The 20,967-nt window shown below is 38.2% G+C and overlaps 1 protein-coding gene across 1 annotated transcript in view; it reads right to left on the reverse strand.

Annotated features, from left to right (window-relative positions):
* Positions 1 to 8,180, reverse strand: part of ANAPC1 (anaphase promoting complex subunit 1) — an 89,197-nt gene extending 81,017 nt beyond the window's left edge. Inside the window, exons 1-7 of the mRNA XM_021697340.1 lie at positions 8,117 to 8,180; positions 6,898 to 7,134; positions 5,484 to 5,645; positions 3,557 to 3,608; positions 3,228 to 3,328; positions 2,520 to 2,602; positions 1,352 to 1,425 (exon numbers count right to left, since the gene is read on the reverse strand). Coding sequence (XP_021553015.1) covers positions 1,352 to 1,425; positions 2,520 to 2,602; positions 3,228 to 3,328; positions 3,557 to 3,608; positions 5,484 to 5,645; positions 6,898 to 7,110 — 685 coding nt within the window. The 5' untranslated portion in view covers positions 7,111 to 7,134; positions 8,117 to 8,180. The remainder of the gene's footprint in view (positions 1 to 1,351; positions 1,426 to 2,519; positions 2,603 to 3,227; positions 3,329 to 3,556; positions 3,609 to 5,483; positions 5,646 to 6,897; positions 7,135 to 8,116) is intronic.
* Between the last annotated feature and the right edge of the window lie 12,787 nt (positions 8,181 to 20,967).

A 20,967-nucleotide genomic window follows, 5' to 3' on the forward strand; every position in this document is an offset into this window, starting at 1 on the left:
GTTTTTCTTCTGTATGAAATCTGTCCTCTATAATAACTATTCAAACAGAGTTGAACAGTACACTATTTACTGAGTATACATGCAAAATAAGTTCTTCCTAGTCAGTTTAGCTTTTACTCCTATAGTACCATGAACTGATTTCTATAACCTTATCTGACAGCTTCCTAAATGCTTCCCTCTCAGTTAAAATATTTTTTTAATTTTAAATAATTATCTTACAAAAATAAAAGGTATTTTTTAAAGAAATGAATAAAAATCACTCATAATTCCACCATCTCAAAATATCCACAATTAATGTATTAGGGAGTATTCCTTCTAGTGTTTTTTTCCTACACGTATACATACACTTTTTGTGCCTTTACAAAATTAGAATCACTGTATTCAGTTTTATATTCTACTTAACATTATGAATAAGCAATTCCTAAGGTCATTAAATAGTATTCAAAAACGTCACCAATAATGCTTCACACCATTCAGTCATAGGCTCTAACATGTTTATTTAGGTTGTCTGTAATTGTTACCAATATAATACAGAATTATCAACAAACTTTCCTGTAAAAGGCCAGAGAATAAATAGCTTAGGCTTTGTGGACCACATAATGACTGTCATATAATGTTTTTTTCTACAACCCTTTAAAAAGATAAAAACCATTCTTAGCTCATAAGCCATACAAAAACAAGCTGTTGGCTGGATTTAGCCCATGGGCTGTAGTTTGCCAAGCCCGGATACAGAAGATTAAAACCTCAGTGGAATTTCAGAATATGTGCTTGGGATAAAGTCCTACAAGTAAAATTGGTCAAAAAATATAAACATTTTTTTTTCAGTTTTCAAGTCCTCATTATTTATAATCACCTATCATGTTTGGCCACATTTAAATTTTTAAGATCAGTATCTAGAAATACCTGTAGGAAATATTAAAGTTCTGCATCTCAGCAAATTATTTTATTATAAACAAGAAAATGAATTATTAAAATTTACACAGTACAGGCCTAAGAACCTACACTTTTCTTCAACAACAACAAAAAACAATTTTAGTTCATCTAAGTATTGTTCATTTACTTATTACTGAGGAGTAGTCATCTGTAGAGTCATCTACAGATAGGTTAGTGAATATATCAATGTTCCTGATTGATTATAGGCCCTATTTTTAATAAAAGAATAACTATGAAAACAGTTAATACCATGGTATTCAAGAAGTTCTTGCTTTAATATAAATTTTCATAATAAAAATGTTTAAACTACATTATTTCTATAAAACAAGCCCAATTTTCACAAAGCTCCTTCATTTCCTCCTATCCCCCAAACTTAAAAGAAGAGCTTATATGAAAGAATTTATAAAAATACACTTACTTCCAGATTTACAAACAAGTGGGGTTATTTCATCTAGTGGATGCAGCATGCTGAACATAGTGGGTAAAGGTTCTCTAGTAATAAACAAATAATCAGCCAATCACCAACACAAAATGATTCCATTTGTGTGTAAATTTTGCACTTTCTTTGCAAAGAAATATCTTCTTCAGATTATACAAGCAACTACAAATCTACCATCTCATAAAGCAAGCCTCTAAACTTTTTACATACTATTTTTCACAGTATCTTCTATTTCATTCCTGGAAATATCTCTTCTTGTGCACGGTAATTCTATGCATGCACACACACACAGGAAAATCAATACAGCCCAGGGAATCTCTACAAATAGCAATCATCACGTTACAGAGCCAATGGATTAATAAGCATAAGGCAGTTTTTGTTTTTTTTTAAACCTCTCTTAGTGGCAGTGTGTCTTTAGCAGCTAAGAAAGAAATTTAGTGTCCTACATCCATTTACAAAAAAGTGTCAAAAAAAAAGGGAAGAAAAATTTCAAGTAAATAAAAAGGCTGCATTTTTTTAAGGAGTGATTAAAAAAGGAGAAAAAAACAGGCCTTCTATCTAAACACAGAAAGATTAAATCTATAAGCAATTTTTTAAAAACAGTGTCTACTACTTGCACCAGACTACGACAGGTACTATATGTTCCTGCCCTTCGATGAGCTCACAATTTATTAGGGACACAAAGTAAACATGCTACCAATAAGCACCTACCATTTATTGTGCATCTAACATGTACTAAGTTCTATGTCAAAGATTGCATACATCAGCTTATTTAATCTTTGCATAAATCCTAAAAGATAAATGATAGTACTTCTGTAACAGATAAGGAAACTAAAGCCAAGAAAGCTCTAATGACTTGCCCAAAGTAACACAATGAAACAATGACAGCTCTAAGAACAGTCTTTATATCCGTAAGTATGTGTTCATTTAATTTTACTATGGAGGAGAGGAGGGAAGCAGTAGATAATTGTCAAGTCAGAAGTAGACCTCATAAGTGTACAATACTGAGATGAGAGAAAATGGCATTTATCTGTGCTGTTAGCATGGAAATGATCATCATCCCAAACTTTTAGGTAAACATCTTTACCTCAAAACCAACACCAAAAAAGCCCAAATAATAATAAACTGAACCTAGTAAAATGAATACCTGGGTGGACCTGGAGGTACCTCATGTGTAGAACTGCTTCGTTCAAACAACAATCCATATTTGGTGGGCCAAACATTAGCAACCTATCACGTAAAAGGACAGGAAAAAACAGAAGTAAAAGAAACTACTCTTTACAGCATGTGCTTAGGAAACCATAAAACATTAGATTTTCTTCCGACTTAAAGCTTTACAAAACAATGTGATCGTTAGCAATATTTTTTTAAAGTCCAAGACAAAATCAAATCTAAGAAAGAGTTCAATCAGAAATTCCTGCCACTGGCTAATAACAGTACCAAAATGACAATGTGATGAAATTTTAACAATAGCACTAGGTATAAAAAAGATGATGAGAAACAGGAAAAAGACTAATCTTTTTCATGTGCTTTAATATTCCAAAATGATTTCTTTTTATAACTGAAAAAATCTCTCAGGAAAAAACTCCATAATTCACTTCATTAAATAATTTATTTTTTATGCAAAGGATGGAAAAATGGTAAGGATTAAAACTTAGAATTTGAATAAATTTTGTTTTATTTTAATGTATATTTTATTCAAATTTTATTTTAAATTTATTTTTATTCAAATATAGTTATTTGAATAAAAATGACATTCTTGATTACTACAAAGCATAACAGCAATACTTCTGCAACCAATTAATTCAAGAATATTCTACAACAAAACACAAAAACAGTGAAATTCTCAATTTACCTGAAAAGGTAAAGAAGCTATGTAATCCTTTCCTTCTATGCTATGCATGTTAATACATGAGCTTTGCAGTATACATATGCATTTTTCTACTTCTTCACTACCTGAAAAGAAAGGGTACAACAAGATTTATGCATTTTTTTCAAAAAAAAAAAAAAAAATCTCAACAATCACAAACAGCAATTCCCAACAGCACAAATTCTTTAATGTACCATAAAAAAAGTGCTTAGGCTAAATCACTATTACTAGTGGCTACTTATTTTGAACAACAAAAAAAACAAGGAGATAAACATTTGGAGTAAGATGAAATAAAATTTCAAAAAGAAACTTACTGTAGGCCTTCTCAGACTTATCCTGTGATATGATGAAGTCACACCACAGTGCCTAAAATCAAAACAAAACGCTTACCTGAGAAAATTGTATCTAAATAATAACCTATTCACTGATGGCATCTGACTAGTAACAATGACACCTACATAATACCTGTCCCTCCTTATGAGCTCAATACACATACCATGGGAACAAAAATGAATAAAACAAAAGCAGATTAATGATAAATATTATAAGGAAAGACAAACTATGTTTGCAAATAAGTTTTATTTTAAAGATTTTATTTATTTATTTGATAGAGAGGGAGAGACAGAACACAAGCAGGGGAGCAGCAAAGGGGGAGGGAGAAGCAGGCTTCCTGCCAAGCAGGGAGCCCGATGTGGGGATGTGGGGCTCGATCCCAGGACTCTGGGATCACGACCTGAGCCAAAGGCAGACGCTTACTGACTGAGCCACCCAGGCGCCCCATGCAAGTAAGTTTTAGAAAGCCAAAGAGTTAGAAGAGTTCAAAATCGCCAAGCTATTTCATAATCTCCAGACTTACCCAATAATCTTATCATTCTCAGACTCTCCTAGACTCATTTTAGAAAAAATCTTTACAAAAATTAACATCACCTTATATCCAGTCCATTTGCAAGTTTTGCAAATTTTCCCCAAAAATGTCTTTTTTAGCTGATATTCTAGAACCAGGATTCAAAGTTCATTTAACAAGTTTCAAAAACTATTGCATTTGATGTCCCTTTACTATTTTTTAATCTAGAGCAGTCCCCACCTTCTCTTTCTCCCTTTTTTTTTCTCCCTGACTTTTTAAAGAGACCAGAATGTAGACTGTCCCAACTGTTTTCTCAGTGTTTTTTCTTTAAACTTTTTATTATGGGAAGTTTCAAATATGTATTAAGTAAACAGAATAGGAATGAATTCCCATCCGCCAGCTTCAATAATTACCAAGCTTTGGCCATTCTTGTTTCATTTATATCTTCAACCCACTCCTCATTTCCTGATATCTTAAAAATTGATCCTCTTGTCCCCATATTTACTAAAATTAAAAGTTAGATCTAAATATTCAAGTTAAGTATTTCTGGGAAGAAAACTTAGGAGATGACATCATGTATTTCATGCTGCATTACAGCCAGAGGTGCGTATTACTCCTTTGCCCCACTACCAGTGACAATAAACTCAAATCAATTTGGTTGAGGTGGAGAGCAACAGATATCTCCAAAGTAGCGATATATTTGTTCCTTCATGTTAACAAGTAAGCCACAGGGTGACACCTTGGGGCCATGGTCGCATCCTTTTACCCAATAGTGTTAGTGTCCATTTACAATCATTGTCTCAATGAGTTTACACTGGAAATTTAAAAATGGTGGTTTTCTAATCCTACCATTCCCTTCTTATTTATTCATTAGCATTTTTACAAATAAGGGTTTTCCTTCATTAACTGGAGATGGACTGCATGTCTTCCAAAAAGGCAGGGTAAATGCTTAATTCTTTCCCTTTAATTACCAATTTCAGAACAGAGTTAGGTTTAATAGCCAACTACAATGATAGTAAAGTAGATGTTTTTCCTTTCCAAGTATTACTCTGAGCCCAATTTTTTTTATTCAATACTCTGCAATTAAAATCATCATGTGTTAAAATATTTTAATTTGTAATGTCTTACAAATTTTTATTGACAATAAATCAAATTAATCAAGGACAATGTTTAAAGATCATCATTTAACTGACAAAAGGACAGTATAAAAAAAGTGAAGATATAGAAAACAAATGACATTTTTATTTTCCTACCATTATCTTCACTACATTTTAAAATATACGTCCAGCTGCTGTGATCGTTCAGCTATGTTTTTATCATTTCTGTTAAATCCTAAGACAAAAGCTTTTTTTAAAAAAGTGTTAGTCAACTAAATGCTAAAATTCAAATCAACTCACCTGTTGAACAGGACTGTCAACTGTAAACGCTTTATAAACAGCCAATGCCTGGCTTTTACTTCCTTTGCTCCAGATCACCATATTTCCAGCCACATAGAGTTCCTCATCATAATCCACTTCTTCTCCAATTTCACTGACGCCTTTCCTTAACTGCCAGCTTTCCTTAAAAATTAATAAATGTAAGACAGGGTTAAAGCACTCCCTTTTTCAATAGTATGGAGCAATATTAATTAAATCAAATGGTCATCCAGATACAAGTCTCCTACTCTTGTTCTGCCTATGGAGTACGACTCACTCCAAACCCAACTCTAAGAATCTCTGGTGCCACTGATTAACAGACTGGGTGTGTATTATAAATCTTACAGGATTTCATGTACAAGAATTTACTCAAAAATTCTCTATATATCAACTGCCTTATATAATACATTATTCTGCCAAAAATATAAACAAAAATTATACCTATCTATAGAACAAAACCAACATACCTGGGACACTAAAAAGGTATAGTAAGCATATGTGGGGGTGATGGAAAGGGAGTAGTGAGGTACACATGAGAATCACTGGCGGAGTTTATGCATAATGCAGATTTCCCTGTTTCACAACTGCATATACACTCACCTTCCTTCCTTTGTCCTACGCATCAAAATGAATGGGAACAAGAAAGGTTTAGATTTCTTAGGTTGTTTTTAAGATTTTATTTATTTATTTGAGAGAGAGAGAGAATGAGAGAGAGAGCACGAGAAGGGGGAGGGTCTGAGGGAGAAGCAGATTCCCTGCTGAGCAAGGAGCCCGATTTGGGACTCGATCCTGGGACTCAATCCTGGGACTGCAGGATCATGACCTGAGCCGAAGGCAGTCACTTAACCAACTGAGCCATGCAGGGGCCAGAAAGGTTATAGATTTCTAACTACATAAACCTCCCCTCTCTGAGATTTTGGTATCACAAAGGGATAGGAAAAGGGAATAAGGCAGGAAAGACTGATTTTCTGATACATACTTGCATCTCATTCCCCTATTTAAGAATTACTACTCTATCTACTTGTGTAGCATTTCTTTTCTCCTCTAGAAACATGCAGGTCTTTTGCAGTAGGGACCATTTCTAACTCTACCATCTACTCATCAAATAACATGAAATCTGGTCTCTACATACTAAGTGAAGAGGAGGTTTATAATAGACCATAATCATACTACTGAACTTCACAATCATTATGACACCATGAGTTACACATGTCTAAATAAACAGTTATGACACTATAATATAATAATGTCATTATTTTAGCCTTGATTGGAATTACCAAATCTGAATCTCTACAAGTTCCATCATATTCCTTTCTGTTGCATCTGAGTAGTCTTAAATTATAAATAGATCACATCACTCTATGTTTCAAAAATGTAATAGGAAACTTAATGGAACCTTCTGTTTCTCGTGGATTGTAACCTCCTGAAGGGATCCCACCAAGCCAGCAGCACCATCAGAAGACCATAACTCAGAGGCTGGCTGCAGCTGGCGAAGTTGAAGGTTCAAAGCATTAGGGTGGTGCTTGCAGTGGTCTCGACCAAAAGGAACAAATTCCTGCAAATCCCCGGCTGCAATCATCGTTGCCCTTTCTTCATAGAAGTTCGACATGGGTTCCAAATATCAACATTATTTCTGCATGAATTCAAACACATTCTGGTCAGCTTCTAAAGTCAAAACCAGAATAAAAATGTCATAAAAGTTTACAGAAGAGTCATTAATCCTTAGAGGAGTGTCAAATAAATCCTATCATATTGTAGGTATACAAATAATCATAATATCAAAGGGCATTCCAGTTCCATGAAAAGCATACCCTAAAGGATCACTGGCATACTGGAATGAAACAAAAAAAATATTACTAACTCATCAGTAGTTGAAGTACTGCTTTTAGTTGACCAGTCCACAAAAGACCTAATAAACTACCAAGTGTCATCAGCAGTTTTGACACCCAATTCATTTAAACATATAACTACAACCAATTCCAATTTTGTCAAACCAGAACCAAGGCATGAATAACCCTGGCCATGGAATAGTCATGCTTGTAGCAAATTTAAGAGTGCTAGCTTTTAATTAACACAATCTATTACAGTACAGTTCATTAGATGTAGATGAGCTGTGGGTGGAAAAATACCTCTCTACCTCCAAAACATTTCTATATACAGTAATTGACAGCTAATAAAATTCTGATACTCTGCAATGTGGTAAAGTGGATGCCGGTTCTCTCTCTGAGACAACATCTACATTAGAAATAGGTTTTGTGGCATCACATTTAAACTGCAATCCTCGAACACAGAAATCAAAACAAACATTTGATGTCAGCACTACAGACAACCTTTAGTATCCGAAAAGCACTCACAATTAAGAGTTTAATTAAATTTGATTTAGATTTCTCATTTGACGTTTTTTTGGCATCAGTAATTTTCCTTGCTGCACTATCTCAAAGCCTCTGTAGTTCCTATGCAACAACCAGAGTTGCAAAGCTATTTTGCTGTGAATTAACATTATTCCTGAGACAACTGTATGTCACAATGGTGGCACTTATTTCCTCCTGCTAAAATTCAGAATTGAGAACAGTTGAACTTAGGACATAACTAATAACGTGCCTTATAAAACTTACAAGAAAACAACAAAACTCTGCTGGTCTTCCTATTTCCTAGTCAACAGGATAGCCAGCATTAAACTTGCGACTTTATCCAACTTCAGTTGTGCAATTTCGAAATGTTATTCTATTAAAACTTTGAGAAAATTACATTATTACATAATTATTTTAACAGTGCAGTATCTTTGTGTACGATTAAAACATATTTAATAGTTTTACAGTACCCCAAATTTCTATGTGTTTATTAGGACAACATAAAAAGCTACATATAAAAGTACTGTATTACATTGATAAGCTATAAATCAAGTTATCGGCATTGTTTACGATAAAGAAAAACTACCCTGCCAAGTTAACCACAAAATTGCTTTAAGAAGAGACCCAAATGCACAGGAAAGGCATCTTGCGTAGAGTCTCCGCAAAAAGGCAAGAGTTTCCTCAGCCTCTTCAGGGTTAGGTGAAACCAACAAGCTAAGCGCCTGGGCCTCAAAAAATCCTGTGCGAGAAACAAGGGGCCGATATAGAAGTTGAGGCCCACACGGGACACCGCGTCTAGCTCAGGAAAGAAGTCGGCGAGGAGCGGCGCGGGGAGGTGCACCCCGGAAAGCCCAGTCCGCAGGCCGGGGGCCGCTTGGCGCAAACGCGCGCTCAGGGCCTACCCCTGGGCCCCCAGCCCTCCGGTCACCGAACGCAAGTCAACTCGGAGCGGGTGCGAGGGTCACAGGACATGCGGTGAACCACCGGACGCTGCGGGCCCGGGCCCGCACCTGTGTAACTCGGGACGCGTCAGGCGCGGCGAGCCCCGGCTGCTCCCCGGAGGCGTGGGGCCGAGGGGGCCCGAGGGCAGCGGCAGGGTCGGTCAGGGTGACTCCTCTGCCGCTGCAGCTTCTCATTCCCTCTCCCTCCCCTATTCCGGAGGAAGAATGGGCAGCAGCTGTTGGCTGGACTGCGATCGACTGGCAGGAGTGCTGGGAAGCCACTCAGGCGAGATGTTCAAATGAACGCGTCCATCTTGGCTTTCCCGTCCTGCCTCGCGCAGGGGCGGGGCAGGGTGGGGCGTCGCGGGAGGCGCGCGGCACTACCTCGGTCCTAGCGCCTGCGCAGCTGCGGGAAGAAAGCGCGGGGCAGGATTTGCAGAGCACGTCAACCTCCCTTAGCGCAGCGCGGATCTCCAAAGCCGGCCTGCCTCTGCTGCAGTGTGTACCGTGATGGCTCCCCCCTGGCGTCCAGATCTTCTCCGGTCATGTCATTACAACTTGAACTGCCTCTTAACTCTGAATTAGGAGATATTCGGGCTAGTTTCACTCCAGTCTCCTGACCCCCAAACGGGAGGTATGTACTTCCAGGCTTGGGACAGAAAGGGACGTGCTGATTTTCTCTCTTTGGCAGGGCACTTTAACTTTTTGGGTTCCGGGCCCTTTGAAAAGTTGATGAAAGTTATGGAGGCCCCCACAAAAACGTAGCGCGCAAGTTACGAGCTTCACAGACACTTCCCCTAAGGTTCATAGACCCAGGTTAAGAACCCAGCTTTATCCCTCCTTCTGTGTCTGTGGATTCAACTGTACAATACCACAAGAAACTAGAAAACTTTCTTGAGCTCTAATCTCCCATTGCATGGTATCTCTAGGTTAAAAGTATTGATAAGCGTCCTATTGCCTAAAAAATAAAGTTCAAGTTCTTTTATCCAGAAATGTAGTTGGCTGAAACTTTATGTCCACTGGGATTCCCCTAACACGTTTTGCGCTTCGTCGCCCTGGTATCTTGGTTCATTCTCTTCCTTTTATTTGGAATGTCAGCTTCAGGGTTTAGCTCAAATGCCTCTTCTCAGAATTCTTCACTCCAACAGGAAAGGTGCTGCTGAGGGCTGAATGTTTGTGTCCCGCCAAAACTCATATGTGGAAACCCAATACCCCACAGGATGGTATTAGGAAATGGGACCTTTAGGAGGTGCTTAGATCATAAGGGTGGAGCCTTCATGAATGGGATTAGTGTACTTCTAAAAGAGACCCCACAGAACTCCCCGCCCCTGCCACCAAGTGAGAACACAGCAAAAGACAGCTATCAATGAAGCAGACAGCAGGTGTCACCAGACACTCACTCAATCTGCAGCACCCTGATCTTAGACATCCCAGACTCCAGAACTGTGAGAAATAAATGTTTGTTGTTTTTAAGCCAGGCAGTTTATGGTATTTTTGTTATGGCAGCCCAAATGGACTAAGCCAGAGACTCGTTAAGAAGTTTGTGTGGACCTGCCTTTCACTATAGTCATTTGCCTGAAACCAAACTATCCCGACTTCCATGGCCTGATACGGGGAACAAATTTTGATCAACGCAAATTGACCAGCAGGAACAAGGCCAGAAGGAGCCAGACAAAGAAATTCCCTTTTCTTCTACCCCAGGTGGACTATTGAAAGGCATGGTTTCTCTACACCACGTGTCAGGAGATGTGCGTGGCTGAGGGGGCCAGCTGTCAAGCAGACTCGTAATGTTTTGGCAGCCTCTGTGACGCAGCACCAGTACAGTACTTCTCATCCTTCCTGCTTCCTTTCCCCTTTCCTTCCTTGTCTCCAGCTTGGACATCAGCACTCATCACACTTGCCCCCAGCTCTGTCTTTTAAGGAACACAGGCAGCACAACCCATAAAGAGTTTCTTATGCTGCTAGTTACTCAATGTGTAAAGCAGAGTCACTGAAAAGATTCAGCTCAGCTCTCCATCCTGAGTGTTCCCCTGCTACTCACAAATTCTCTCAAGATGCTTCTCTGCGGCCTCAGCCCACGATGTCCTCTGTGAGGACACCAAGGGCAATGTTGACATTGCCCCTCCAATACTCCCAAAGACCATCCAGCCTCAGGTACCAGAGCAGGGCTGTGTTCCCTGCAGAGTGGCCAAACACATCATTCTCTACCACTGCAGCACTCCAGTGTCAATAACAGCACTGCTTGCTCTCATGGTCTGATAAAGTCTCTTAAGAAAGCAAATCTTCTAGCTTCTGCCACTAACCTCTGCTCATGGGGGTCCAGACCACAAATCCAAGGGTTTCAGAGAACCGTCATCTCCTGTTATCTCCATCATCCTCCCATTCTCTTCTGCTAGCATTTGAGGCATCCCTTGGCTCAGAACACGGAAGCCCTGGTATAGACTCCTACAGGCAACCGACTCACTGCGTTTCTGCCATGTCCTCCAAGCAAGCATGGATTACCTGTAGGCCTCCTGAGATTGCATTTGGGATACAGATACACGTATATCCAGTATTATAAAGTAGACCTCTTCTGTTGGTGTACTTATCCAGTAATTAGCAAAATTCTCCATATATAATTGGTATGCCAAAAAACTTGAGTAAAATCCCTATTTGTCACTTTTAATCTATTTGTGACAAAATATACAAGTCTCTGCCTTAGTAGCTATTGCTACATAACAATATTACCACAAAATGTGTGGGTTAGAATAACATATATTTATTATGTCACAATTTTGGTAGGTCAGGAGGACTGGCCTAGCTGGGTCTTCTGCTTAGGGTCTCACAAGGCTGCAATAAAGGTGTTATTTGGAGTATGGTCTCATCCAAGGCTCTGTTGGGGAAAGTTCCGTTCTCAGGCTCACTCAGAATTCAATTTCTTGTGGTTATAGGACTAAGGCTTCAGCATTTTGCTGGCTGTCAGCAAGAGGCTGTCCTCAGCACTAGAGGCCACCCACGGTTCCTTGCCACATGGGGTTCCCCAATATCATTAAAGCATGCAAGCCGAGAAGGCAATAGCGTTTACTCGCAAGAAGTCAGTCACAATCTTAGATAGTCTACCCACAAAAGTGGCATCTCCTCACCTTTGGGGGTTAGAAGGAAGTCACATTCAGGGGTGAGAGAGGATTATATGAAGAAGCAGGGAGCATTGGGGGCCTTCTCAGAAGCAGCCCACTACTGTCTCCATTATCTGTCTAATAAGTATAAGGCCTTAGACTACCCATTTTAGCTGAGAGTGAAATGTATGCCAGGTTCTTCCTCTCTTCTGAGCCCTTGCTGCTCCCTCCCCTCTCCCTTTCCTCTCTGGGCCTACCCAGAGCTCTATATCTGAGTCTCTACCAGGCCTACACTGGGCCCACAACTGACCCCATCCCACCTCCAGTACTTGACAACTTCATAGTCTCAGAAACTACAAAAGAACTTTGGTTAAAGCCAAGTTTTCTGTATTTTAACTACTGCAGAGGAGAGACAGGGAAAACAAGCTGCTTCTCAAATGCCTGAAATCATACTTGATTTTTATAGGGTTGAAGAAAAAGGACCCAAAAAGTCAGGGACAGTTACCAGTTCATTTACATGGTAAGTGAATAACAAGAGGTACAATTAATGAGCTATCACATAATGTTTTCTGAATGTATTCAGTTTTGAGACTACTGGTCATATTTGAAATGACAAAAGGCAGGCTTTATACACAGCTGAGCAAACCCTTACCTTCTTGGACCTTGGGTATTGGGACAGTTCAGGGAAGTGAACCCCACAGCATATAAAACCCAATGCCTTCTCCATTTCAAACATATGACTAGCCCGGCTGGTCCAACTTTATGTCTCACAACGTATTTGCAAAAAACAGTTGCAAGATCTGGAACAATTTTTGAATTGCATTGAGCAAACAGGAAGCCTAAAAACCTAGGAAATTAGGGGTTTTATTCATTTAATCAAAGCTTGTCCCATCTTAAAGACAGAGTTCATATTTCTGATCTAAAATTTTTCTTTATCAAACACAAGGTTTACAATTTTTTGATTACACAATTTAAATGCTACCTTTTCAAATAATAACTCATTTCCCCCAAGAAAAACACAACAATCTTAGAAAACTATAATTAGAGATTAAATTGAGAGTAGGTGGCATATGGAAACTAAATAAAAGATTGTGTTCAACCATCTTTTTTTTTTAAAGGCAACTCAGGTTAGTTTGGTTAGTACATTTTATATCAAGTTCTTGCTTCCCAATTCTGATTTTAACCAGCAATCCTTTACTATTTTAGGCCTCTGGTTCTCTTTGCTATTACTGTAATCGCTAAATTAGTAGGCCACAAGACTTGAAATGGTGACGGTAATAGACTACTTCATAGTACAGTGAATATGTTATTGTATGGTACAGAATGGGGACCTTAGGTACAAATGGCAGCAAGCAGTCATTCTGTGGATGGGATGACAGTTCCCGTAACGTAACAAGCAACAATTAAGGTAGTGCCTTCTAAAATCCCTCCACGATCAAGGTATTCTTAGCCATCATTCATGCCTAACCAATTCCAGGTATAGAGACTTTACCAAGTAAGGGTGAGTAGTTGAGGTTGGTTGAGAAGCAGTAACACCACATGCTGAGAAAGAAGAACTACGCAGCTTGAATTCTCACTTGCCTCGTTAATAGGTTCGGAGGTAATTTTTGTATAGTCTTTACATTTCCCCCTCTGAAAAAAAAAAAAAAAAAAAAAAAATGCTTTCCAATTCCCACAGGTAAAATGTGCTGTACATCATTCTCTATAGCTTTTCAAGAACTCTGAGGGGTTTGAAATTTTACTGTATCTGCCTGCCACAGGTCCATGAATGCCGGTAGAAGCCAGAAAACCCCTGGGTCAGAGATGAAGGATAATGTATTACTTACAGCAGTAGCAGCGTTATTGTACCAACCAGTACCCTGAGCCCCAGTTCCCACAGAGTGATGTGAAGAAGGCCACATGACATCTGCATACACATTGGGTTACATCACAGGAAAGGAACAGTGAGGTTAGAAAAACCTTTAGTAATGAGCAGTAAGAACGTCTGCCCTGTGCTCAAAAGGAGACACAATCTCTGTCTTCAAAGGCTATAAACAAACCTGCCCTTTACTCCAGAGACAGACACTATTTCTATCTTCTAAGGTTTCCTACCAAAGGAACAAGGGCAGACTGCCCCCTTGAAAGGCAAGCAGAACGGTCTCCCAGCATGACGAAGTATAACTCTCTCCAATATCAAAGTTTCTTCCATACAATTAAATTAAAAGACACAGAATCTAATTTCACAATGGTTATGTATTAGTCATTTCTTGCTGTGTAACATTACCACAAACCTAGTGGCAATCCACATTTATGATTATCTCACAATTTCTGTAGAATATTAAAATAACATGTTTGTTGTTTTATACCACTAAATTTGGGGTCACTTTTTACACAGCAAAAGACGTCTGGAACAGAGAGACAATGAAGAATTAACACACATCTAAGGAAACTTCTGTACTATGTTGACTAGTGGCTTCTACAGCCACCCTCCCCTACAAATTCCACCTGGAACCTCAGAATGTGACCTTATTTGGAAATAGGGTCTTTGCTAATATAGTCAAGTTAAAGTGAGTTTATGCCAGACTACAGTTAAACCTAATCCAGTGACTAGGATCCTTACAAGAAAAAGAAACTTTGGACACAAAGACATAGACTCATACAGAAGGAAGATGGCCATGTGAAGGAGGAAGAGGTTGGAGTCATGCTGCCAAAAGCCAAGAAACACCAAGGATTCCTGGCAACCACCAGAAGCTGGGAGAGAAACATGGGATAGCTTCTCCTTCAGAATCTCCAGAAGGAACCAACCATGTCGACATTTTGATTTTGGACTTCTGGCCTCCTGAACTGTGAGAGAATAAATTTCTGTTGTTTTAAGCCACTCAGTTTATGGTAATTTGTTACAGCAGCCCTAAAAAATGAATACAGCTTCTAACATTAAAAACAAAAACAATGGGGCACCTGGGCGGCTCAATCGGTTAAGCATCTGCCTTCAGCTCAGGTCATGATCCCGGAATCCTGGGATGGAGCCCCGCGTCAGGCTCCCTGCTCAGTGGGGAGTCTGCTTCTCCCTCTACCCTTCTCCCCTGCTTGTGATCTCTCTCTTTCTCTCTCTCTAATAAATAAATAAAATCTTTAAAACAACAACAACAAAAAACAATAAAAAGCAACTTGGAGTAAAGGGAGAATAAACATAGAGAAGACAGCTTCTCAGGAAGAAAAGTAAGGTTTTCAAATAGATAAGAGAAGTTAAATGATATTGCAATGTGAACTAGGAAAGTATACCATAAATAGGAATAATCAGAGCAAAAAAGAATTCTAAGAAGTTAAAAATATAGAAAGAAAAATATTCACTAGAACAGTTACAAAATGAAGATCTCCTAGAAAGTAGGACAAAAAGTCAGAGAAATGGAAAATAGGTAAGAAAATACAAGAAAATAAGAAGAATGGTCCAAGAAATCAAAATTCAAACAGGAGTTCCAAAAAGAGAGAATAGAAAAAAGAGAGGGCACAGAATCAATAAAACCAGCAAAATTGTCCAGAACTATAAGACATGATTTACTTATTGAAAGGACCCACCAAGTGCCCAACGGTGAATGAGAAAAGACGTACACCAACTCTTATCTCTGAATTTCAGATACATTTTTGAAGAGATAAAACAGATCTTCTACAAAAAGTGTTAGGAGTCAGAATGGCTTCAGATCCATGGTAGACTGCATTAAGGGCCCTAATTAATGGCCTCCCTATATCCATAAGCTTTGCCATGTAACTTTGTAGTCCCTTTCTACTTTGACGATGGCCTTGGCCATATGACTTACATTGGTCAAAAGGACAGTAGTGGAGAGAACACTTAAAAAAAAAAAGGAAATCAGTGAGGTGATAGATGTGTTAATTAACTTGGTGGAGAGAATCCTCTCACAATGTATATATCAAATCATCATGTCATACACTTTAAATATATTACAATTGTAGTTGTCAACTATGCCTCTCAATAAAGCTGAAAAAAAGAGAGAGTGGGTTATATGGGAAAATTTAGATACACAGATCCATGGGACAGGTAGAGTTGAGAAACAGATACACACAAATAGAGGCAATTGATATTTTTAAATCAATTTTATTTTTTCGAACAGTTTATCAGAAAAATTACAAAGATAGTTCAGAGAGTTCCCATAGATTCCACACTCAGTTTCCTCTATGATTAATATTTTACATTTATTAAATGTAAGGTGGGTACATTTATGAAAATTAATGAACCAATATCAATACATTATTAATTTAAAACCATGCTTTATTCAGATTTCATTAGTTATTACCTAAAGTCCTTTTTCTGTTCCAGAATCCCATTCAGGATACAACATTACATCTAAGTCGCTGTGTTTCCTTAGCCTCCTCTTGTTTATAACAACCTTGACAGTTCTGAGGAATGCTGGTCAGGTATCTTGTATAATATTCTTCAACTGGAATTTGTCTGATGTATTTCTTCTGATTAGACTGGGGATATGGATTGGGGGAAGGAAGATTATAGAGATAAAGTGCCATATCATCCCATCATATGTACACCAACCACATGACTTAGTGTTGATTTTAACTGTGGCCTCCTGGCCAAAGTACTATTTGTAACTTATTACTTTATATACTTTAAAATTACTATTCCCCCTTTCCATATTGTACTCTTTGGAAGGAAGACACTACGTGCAGTCTTCATTTAAGGAGTGGAGCCAATTGATTTTTTTTTTTTTTTTTTACGAAGTTGCAAAACAATTCAATGGAGGAAAGATAGTCTTTTTGCCAATTAGTGCCAGAAGAATTAGATACCCGTATGCAAAAAAAAAAAAAAGAGAGAGAGAGAGAGAGAAACTTGATTTGTACTTTATACTAGTTTTTCAAAATGGATCAAAAACTTAAATGTAAGAGTAAAACTATAAGACACTCAGAAGAACACAACATAGGTGTATATTTTTGTGACCTTGGATTAGACAATGATTTCTTAGATACAGCACCAAAAGCTCAAGGAATGAATAAAAATTAATAAGTTTGACTTCATAAAAATTTTTATGATTTTGTGTATCAAAGGATACTATCAAGAAAGTATAAAGACAAGCCACAGAATGGGAGGAAATGTTTGCAAGTCATACATCAGCATTTATTATCTAGAATATGGAAAGAACTCTTATAACTCAACATAAAAAGACAACCCAATTTAAAAATGGGCAAAGGATTTGAATAGACATTTCTCCAAAGAAGATAAACAAATGGACCCCAAAAATGGACATGAAAAGATAATCAATATCATTAGTCATCAAGGAAATACAAATCAAAACCACAGTGAGTTACCACTTCACACCCAGTAGGATGGCTGTAACCCAAAATTGTACAATAACAAATGTTGAAGAGAATGTGGAAATATTGGAACCCTCCCACATTACTGATGGGAATGCAAAATGGTGCAGCCACTTGGTAAGACAGTTTGACAGATCTTCAAAAAATTTAAACCTAGAGTTACCATATGACCCAGCAATTCTCCTCCCAGGTATATACCCAAGAGAACTGAAAACGTATGCTCACACAAACACTTCTACATGAATGTCCGTAACAGCATTATTCCTAATAGCCAGGAAGTGGAAGTAACCCAAATGGCCATCAGCTGATGACTGGACAAACAAAATGTGGCATATGCATGCAATGGAATATTATTCAGCTACAAAAGGGAATGAAGTATTGATACATGCTACAACATGAATGAATCTTGAAAATATGATGCTTAATAAAAGAATCCAGTCACTAATGGCCACATATTGTATAATTCCATTTATACAAAAGGCCTGGAATAGGCAGAGCTACAGAGACAGAAGTAAATTAGTGGTTGCCAGGGGCTGGAGGTTGGGACAGAGGGTGAGGATGGGGATGCAGAAAATGACTGCTAATAGGTATGGGGTTTCTTTTTGGAGTGATGAAATGCTCTAAAACAGTGATGGTTGCACAAGTCCGTAAATATACTAAGAACTGCTGAATTATGTAGTTTAAAAGGGAGAATGTTATGCTATGTGAAATATATCTGTGTTTTGAAATATAAAGCTGTGGTTTTTTTTTTTTAAAGTTCTTAGATAAGACACCAAAAGCACAATCCAAAAAAGAAAAAAAAATAGTGAACTAAACCTCATCAAAATTAACACTTTTTGCTCTGCTGAAGACATTGTTAAGATAAAGAAAAGCCAAGCCATAGATTGGAAAATAATTTTGTAAGTCACATTATTGACAGATAGTTTTTAACCAGAATATATAAAGAAGTCTCAAAACTCAAAAAAAAAAAAAAAAGGGGGCGCCTGGGTGGCTCAGTCGGTTAAGCGACTGCCTTCGGCTCAGGTCATGATCCTGGAGTCCCAGGATCGAGTCCCGCATCGGGCTCCCTGCTCGGCAGGGAGTCTGCTTCTCCCTCTGACCCTCCCCCCTCTCATGAGCTCTCTCTCTCATTCTGTCTCAAATAAATAAATAAAATCTTTAAAAAAAAAAAAGAAACATACCACCTTGTTCTTTGATAAAGCTCTTATCATACTTAAATGACTTCTTCATCATGATCATGGTTGCAAATTGATTTATCCAATTATAACCTTGTAAAAAAGAAGACAGATTCTTATTGAAGCTATGGGGAAAAAAATTATAGTTATGAAAGAAGAGAACTGGGTAAACACACTTTGTATAATATTTAACCAATGTTACCATTATTCTGAGCAGTTTTGTAGATAAGACTAACCAAGATATATCATTAATCATAACATAATCTTTATTATATGTTTTCATTGTTAGCTTATGACCTACTTTATACTCTATGGGATTGCTTATTCTAAATTCCAAGGGATCAGTTAGTACAAGATACTATTTAAAGGACGTCTCATTCCAGTTTGAACAAGTATGGCAGTAAAATTGATGGTTAGAGATGAAGGAAAAAGATTTTCGATATGCTCACTAGAAGTAGAATATTACCCATAATTAAAGCTAAAGTAGGTTTTGCAGCATTTGTCTGCTTCTAGACTAAAGACTCTACAAATCCTACCCCAGTCCTTTAGTACAGGTTGACAGCAGTTTATGTTGTCAATGTCAGTCTATTCTGTATCTATGCTACAGTCCTCGGCTGTGGTTCTTTTGATGTTCCTTCCAGAAGACCTGGCAAGGTTCTCAGGCAAGAGGGGACCCTAAAGAGGAGTTAATAGCTGGATTAACTCTAACTATTTTGTTACATGTCCTTAGCTGTAAAGCTTGTCTGGGCAGATTGTGGCTGAAGTAAGGGGCATAGCTTTTAAGATTTAATAACCCTTTATTGTTGCACGTGGAGCTTTCCCCTCAAATTGAAAGAAAGAGATACAGAAAGGGTTATTGACAAACAAGCCTTTGTAAAAGATGATTATCTTTTGTGAGGAAGTCTTTTTTCTCTCTTGTACTACCTTTTAAAGATTCATTTACTTATTTCAGAGAGAGAGAAAGAGAGAAGGATCAGCAGGGGCAGAGGGAGAGGGAGAGAGAACCTCAAACAGACTCCACGCTGAGCATGGAGCCCAACATAGGGTTTGATTCCACGACCATGAGGTCACGACCTGAGCCAAAACCAAGAGTCGGACGTTTAACTGACTGAACCACCGAGGTGCCCCTTTTGTACTCCCTTTTAAAATGTTCACCCATACAAAAAGAACTACAAGCTTAGGTTTTACAACATCAACCAAGGGTCAAAAGGAAATATTAAATTTAAAAACACCAGTCCAACAGCTCCAGCACACACACGTGTGCACATACACACAATCTTTGCACTCTTAGTGGCAAGCAAACACATCAAAGAGCACAGAGAATGCAAAGAGATGACAGAAATACAAGTTTCCAAACAGACAATCAAAAACTATTATCAATCAGATTTTCTATTGTCTGCTACCTGGCAGATCACCAGACAGCAGCCTTTCCTGAGAAACCACCAAAACAACACCCCTGTAATTTCAGTATGTGGTTCAGCGAATGCAATCTCATATCCTTACTGTCCCCATTCCACCAACAAACTATAAGACTTAGAAACTTCTTATTTAAAGAATGGTTTTGGCAAGCAAAATGGAGTCTTTTACATGAACTATCTCAATTCCCCTACAACTACAAAGGCAAAATACTTCAGCTACTAGTATTTTTGTTCAAGAAGCTAAATGGAGTTGCTTACAAGCATCAGTTCAGTTTCCCATTAAACTACAAAATCTAAATTTCTGTGCTTCCGCTATGTTCTGTAGCATGCTGAATAATCCCCTACATCCACCATCTCAATGTCCCCCAGTCTTCAAGTGTTGGACATTTGTACATCAGAATGTTTTATGCTGATCTGAGACTCTGCTAAGCACCATCTCAGTGCCTCGGTGAATCCTAACGTCTAGATATTTGCACATCCCAGATGTTGTTCAGCATGGTGAAGGAATATCTTATCAACACCATCTCAGGTTTCCAAAAGCTGCAAGTTGGACACTGGTCCTTCCAGTTTGTCATTTACCCCTCCAAATGCAGTCACTTATATGCTCCAATACTTGTACTTCCCATATGTTGTTGACTGTTGTTGACTCCAATACTTGTACTTCCTGTATGTTGCTGACTGTGATTTGAGCCTTTTAAACACACAATCTGAATTTGCCCTCCCCACCCCCACCACAGCCATGCAAACACGTGCAGATACACGAGCTGGACAATTTCCAATCTGTTGTTCAGCACGTAGAATGAGGTATCTTAAATGCCCCATTATCATACCCAAAAAAATTCAAGAACTGGGCACTTGGCTTTCTACTATGTAATTCAGCCTGCTGGCTGAATGAAGTGTCATTCCAGAATTCTCTCGGCCCCATAACAAATTACAAATGCCAGACAAAAGTACTTCCACTTTTTCTCACCATGGTGAAAACATACACATCTCATTTTTATAACAAATTGGAACACGTGAATACTTGTACTTCCACTCTTTCCAGGACACCCAATGGATCCTCTGACATGCACAACATCACTTCCCTAACAAACTATGAAAGCCCAACAATTGTTTTATACAATTGTTCAATACACTGAGGGGCATCTTTAAATAGTACTATCCCTTTTC

Source organism: Neomonachus schauinslandi, chromosome 10 (genome assembly GCF_002201575.2).
Source record: "Neomonachus schauinslandi chromosome 10, ASM220157v2, whole genome shotgun sequence".
NCBI classification, from domain to species: Eukaryota; Metazoa; Chordata; class Mammalia; order Carnivora; family Phocidae; genus Neomonachus; species Neomonachus schauinslandi.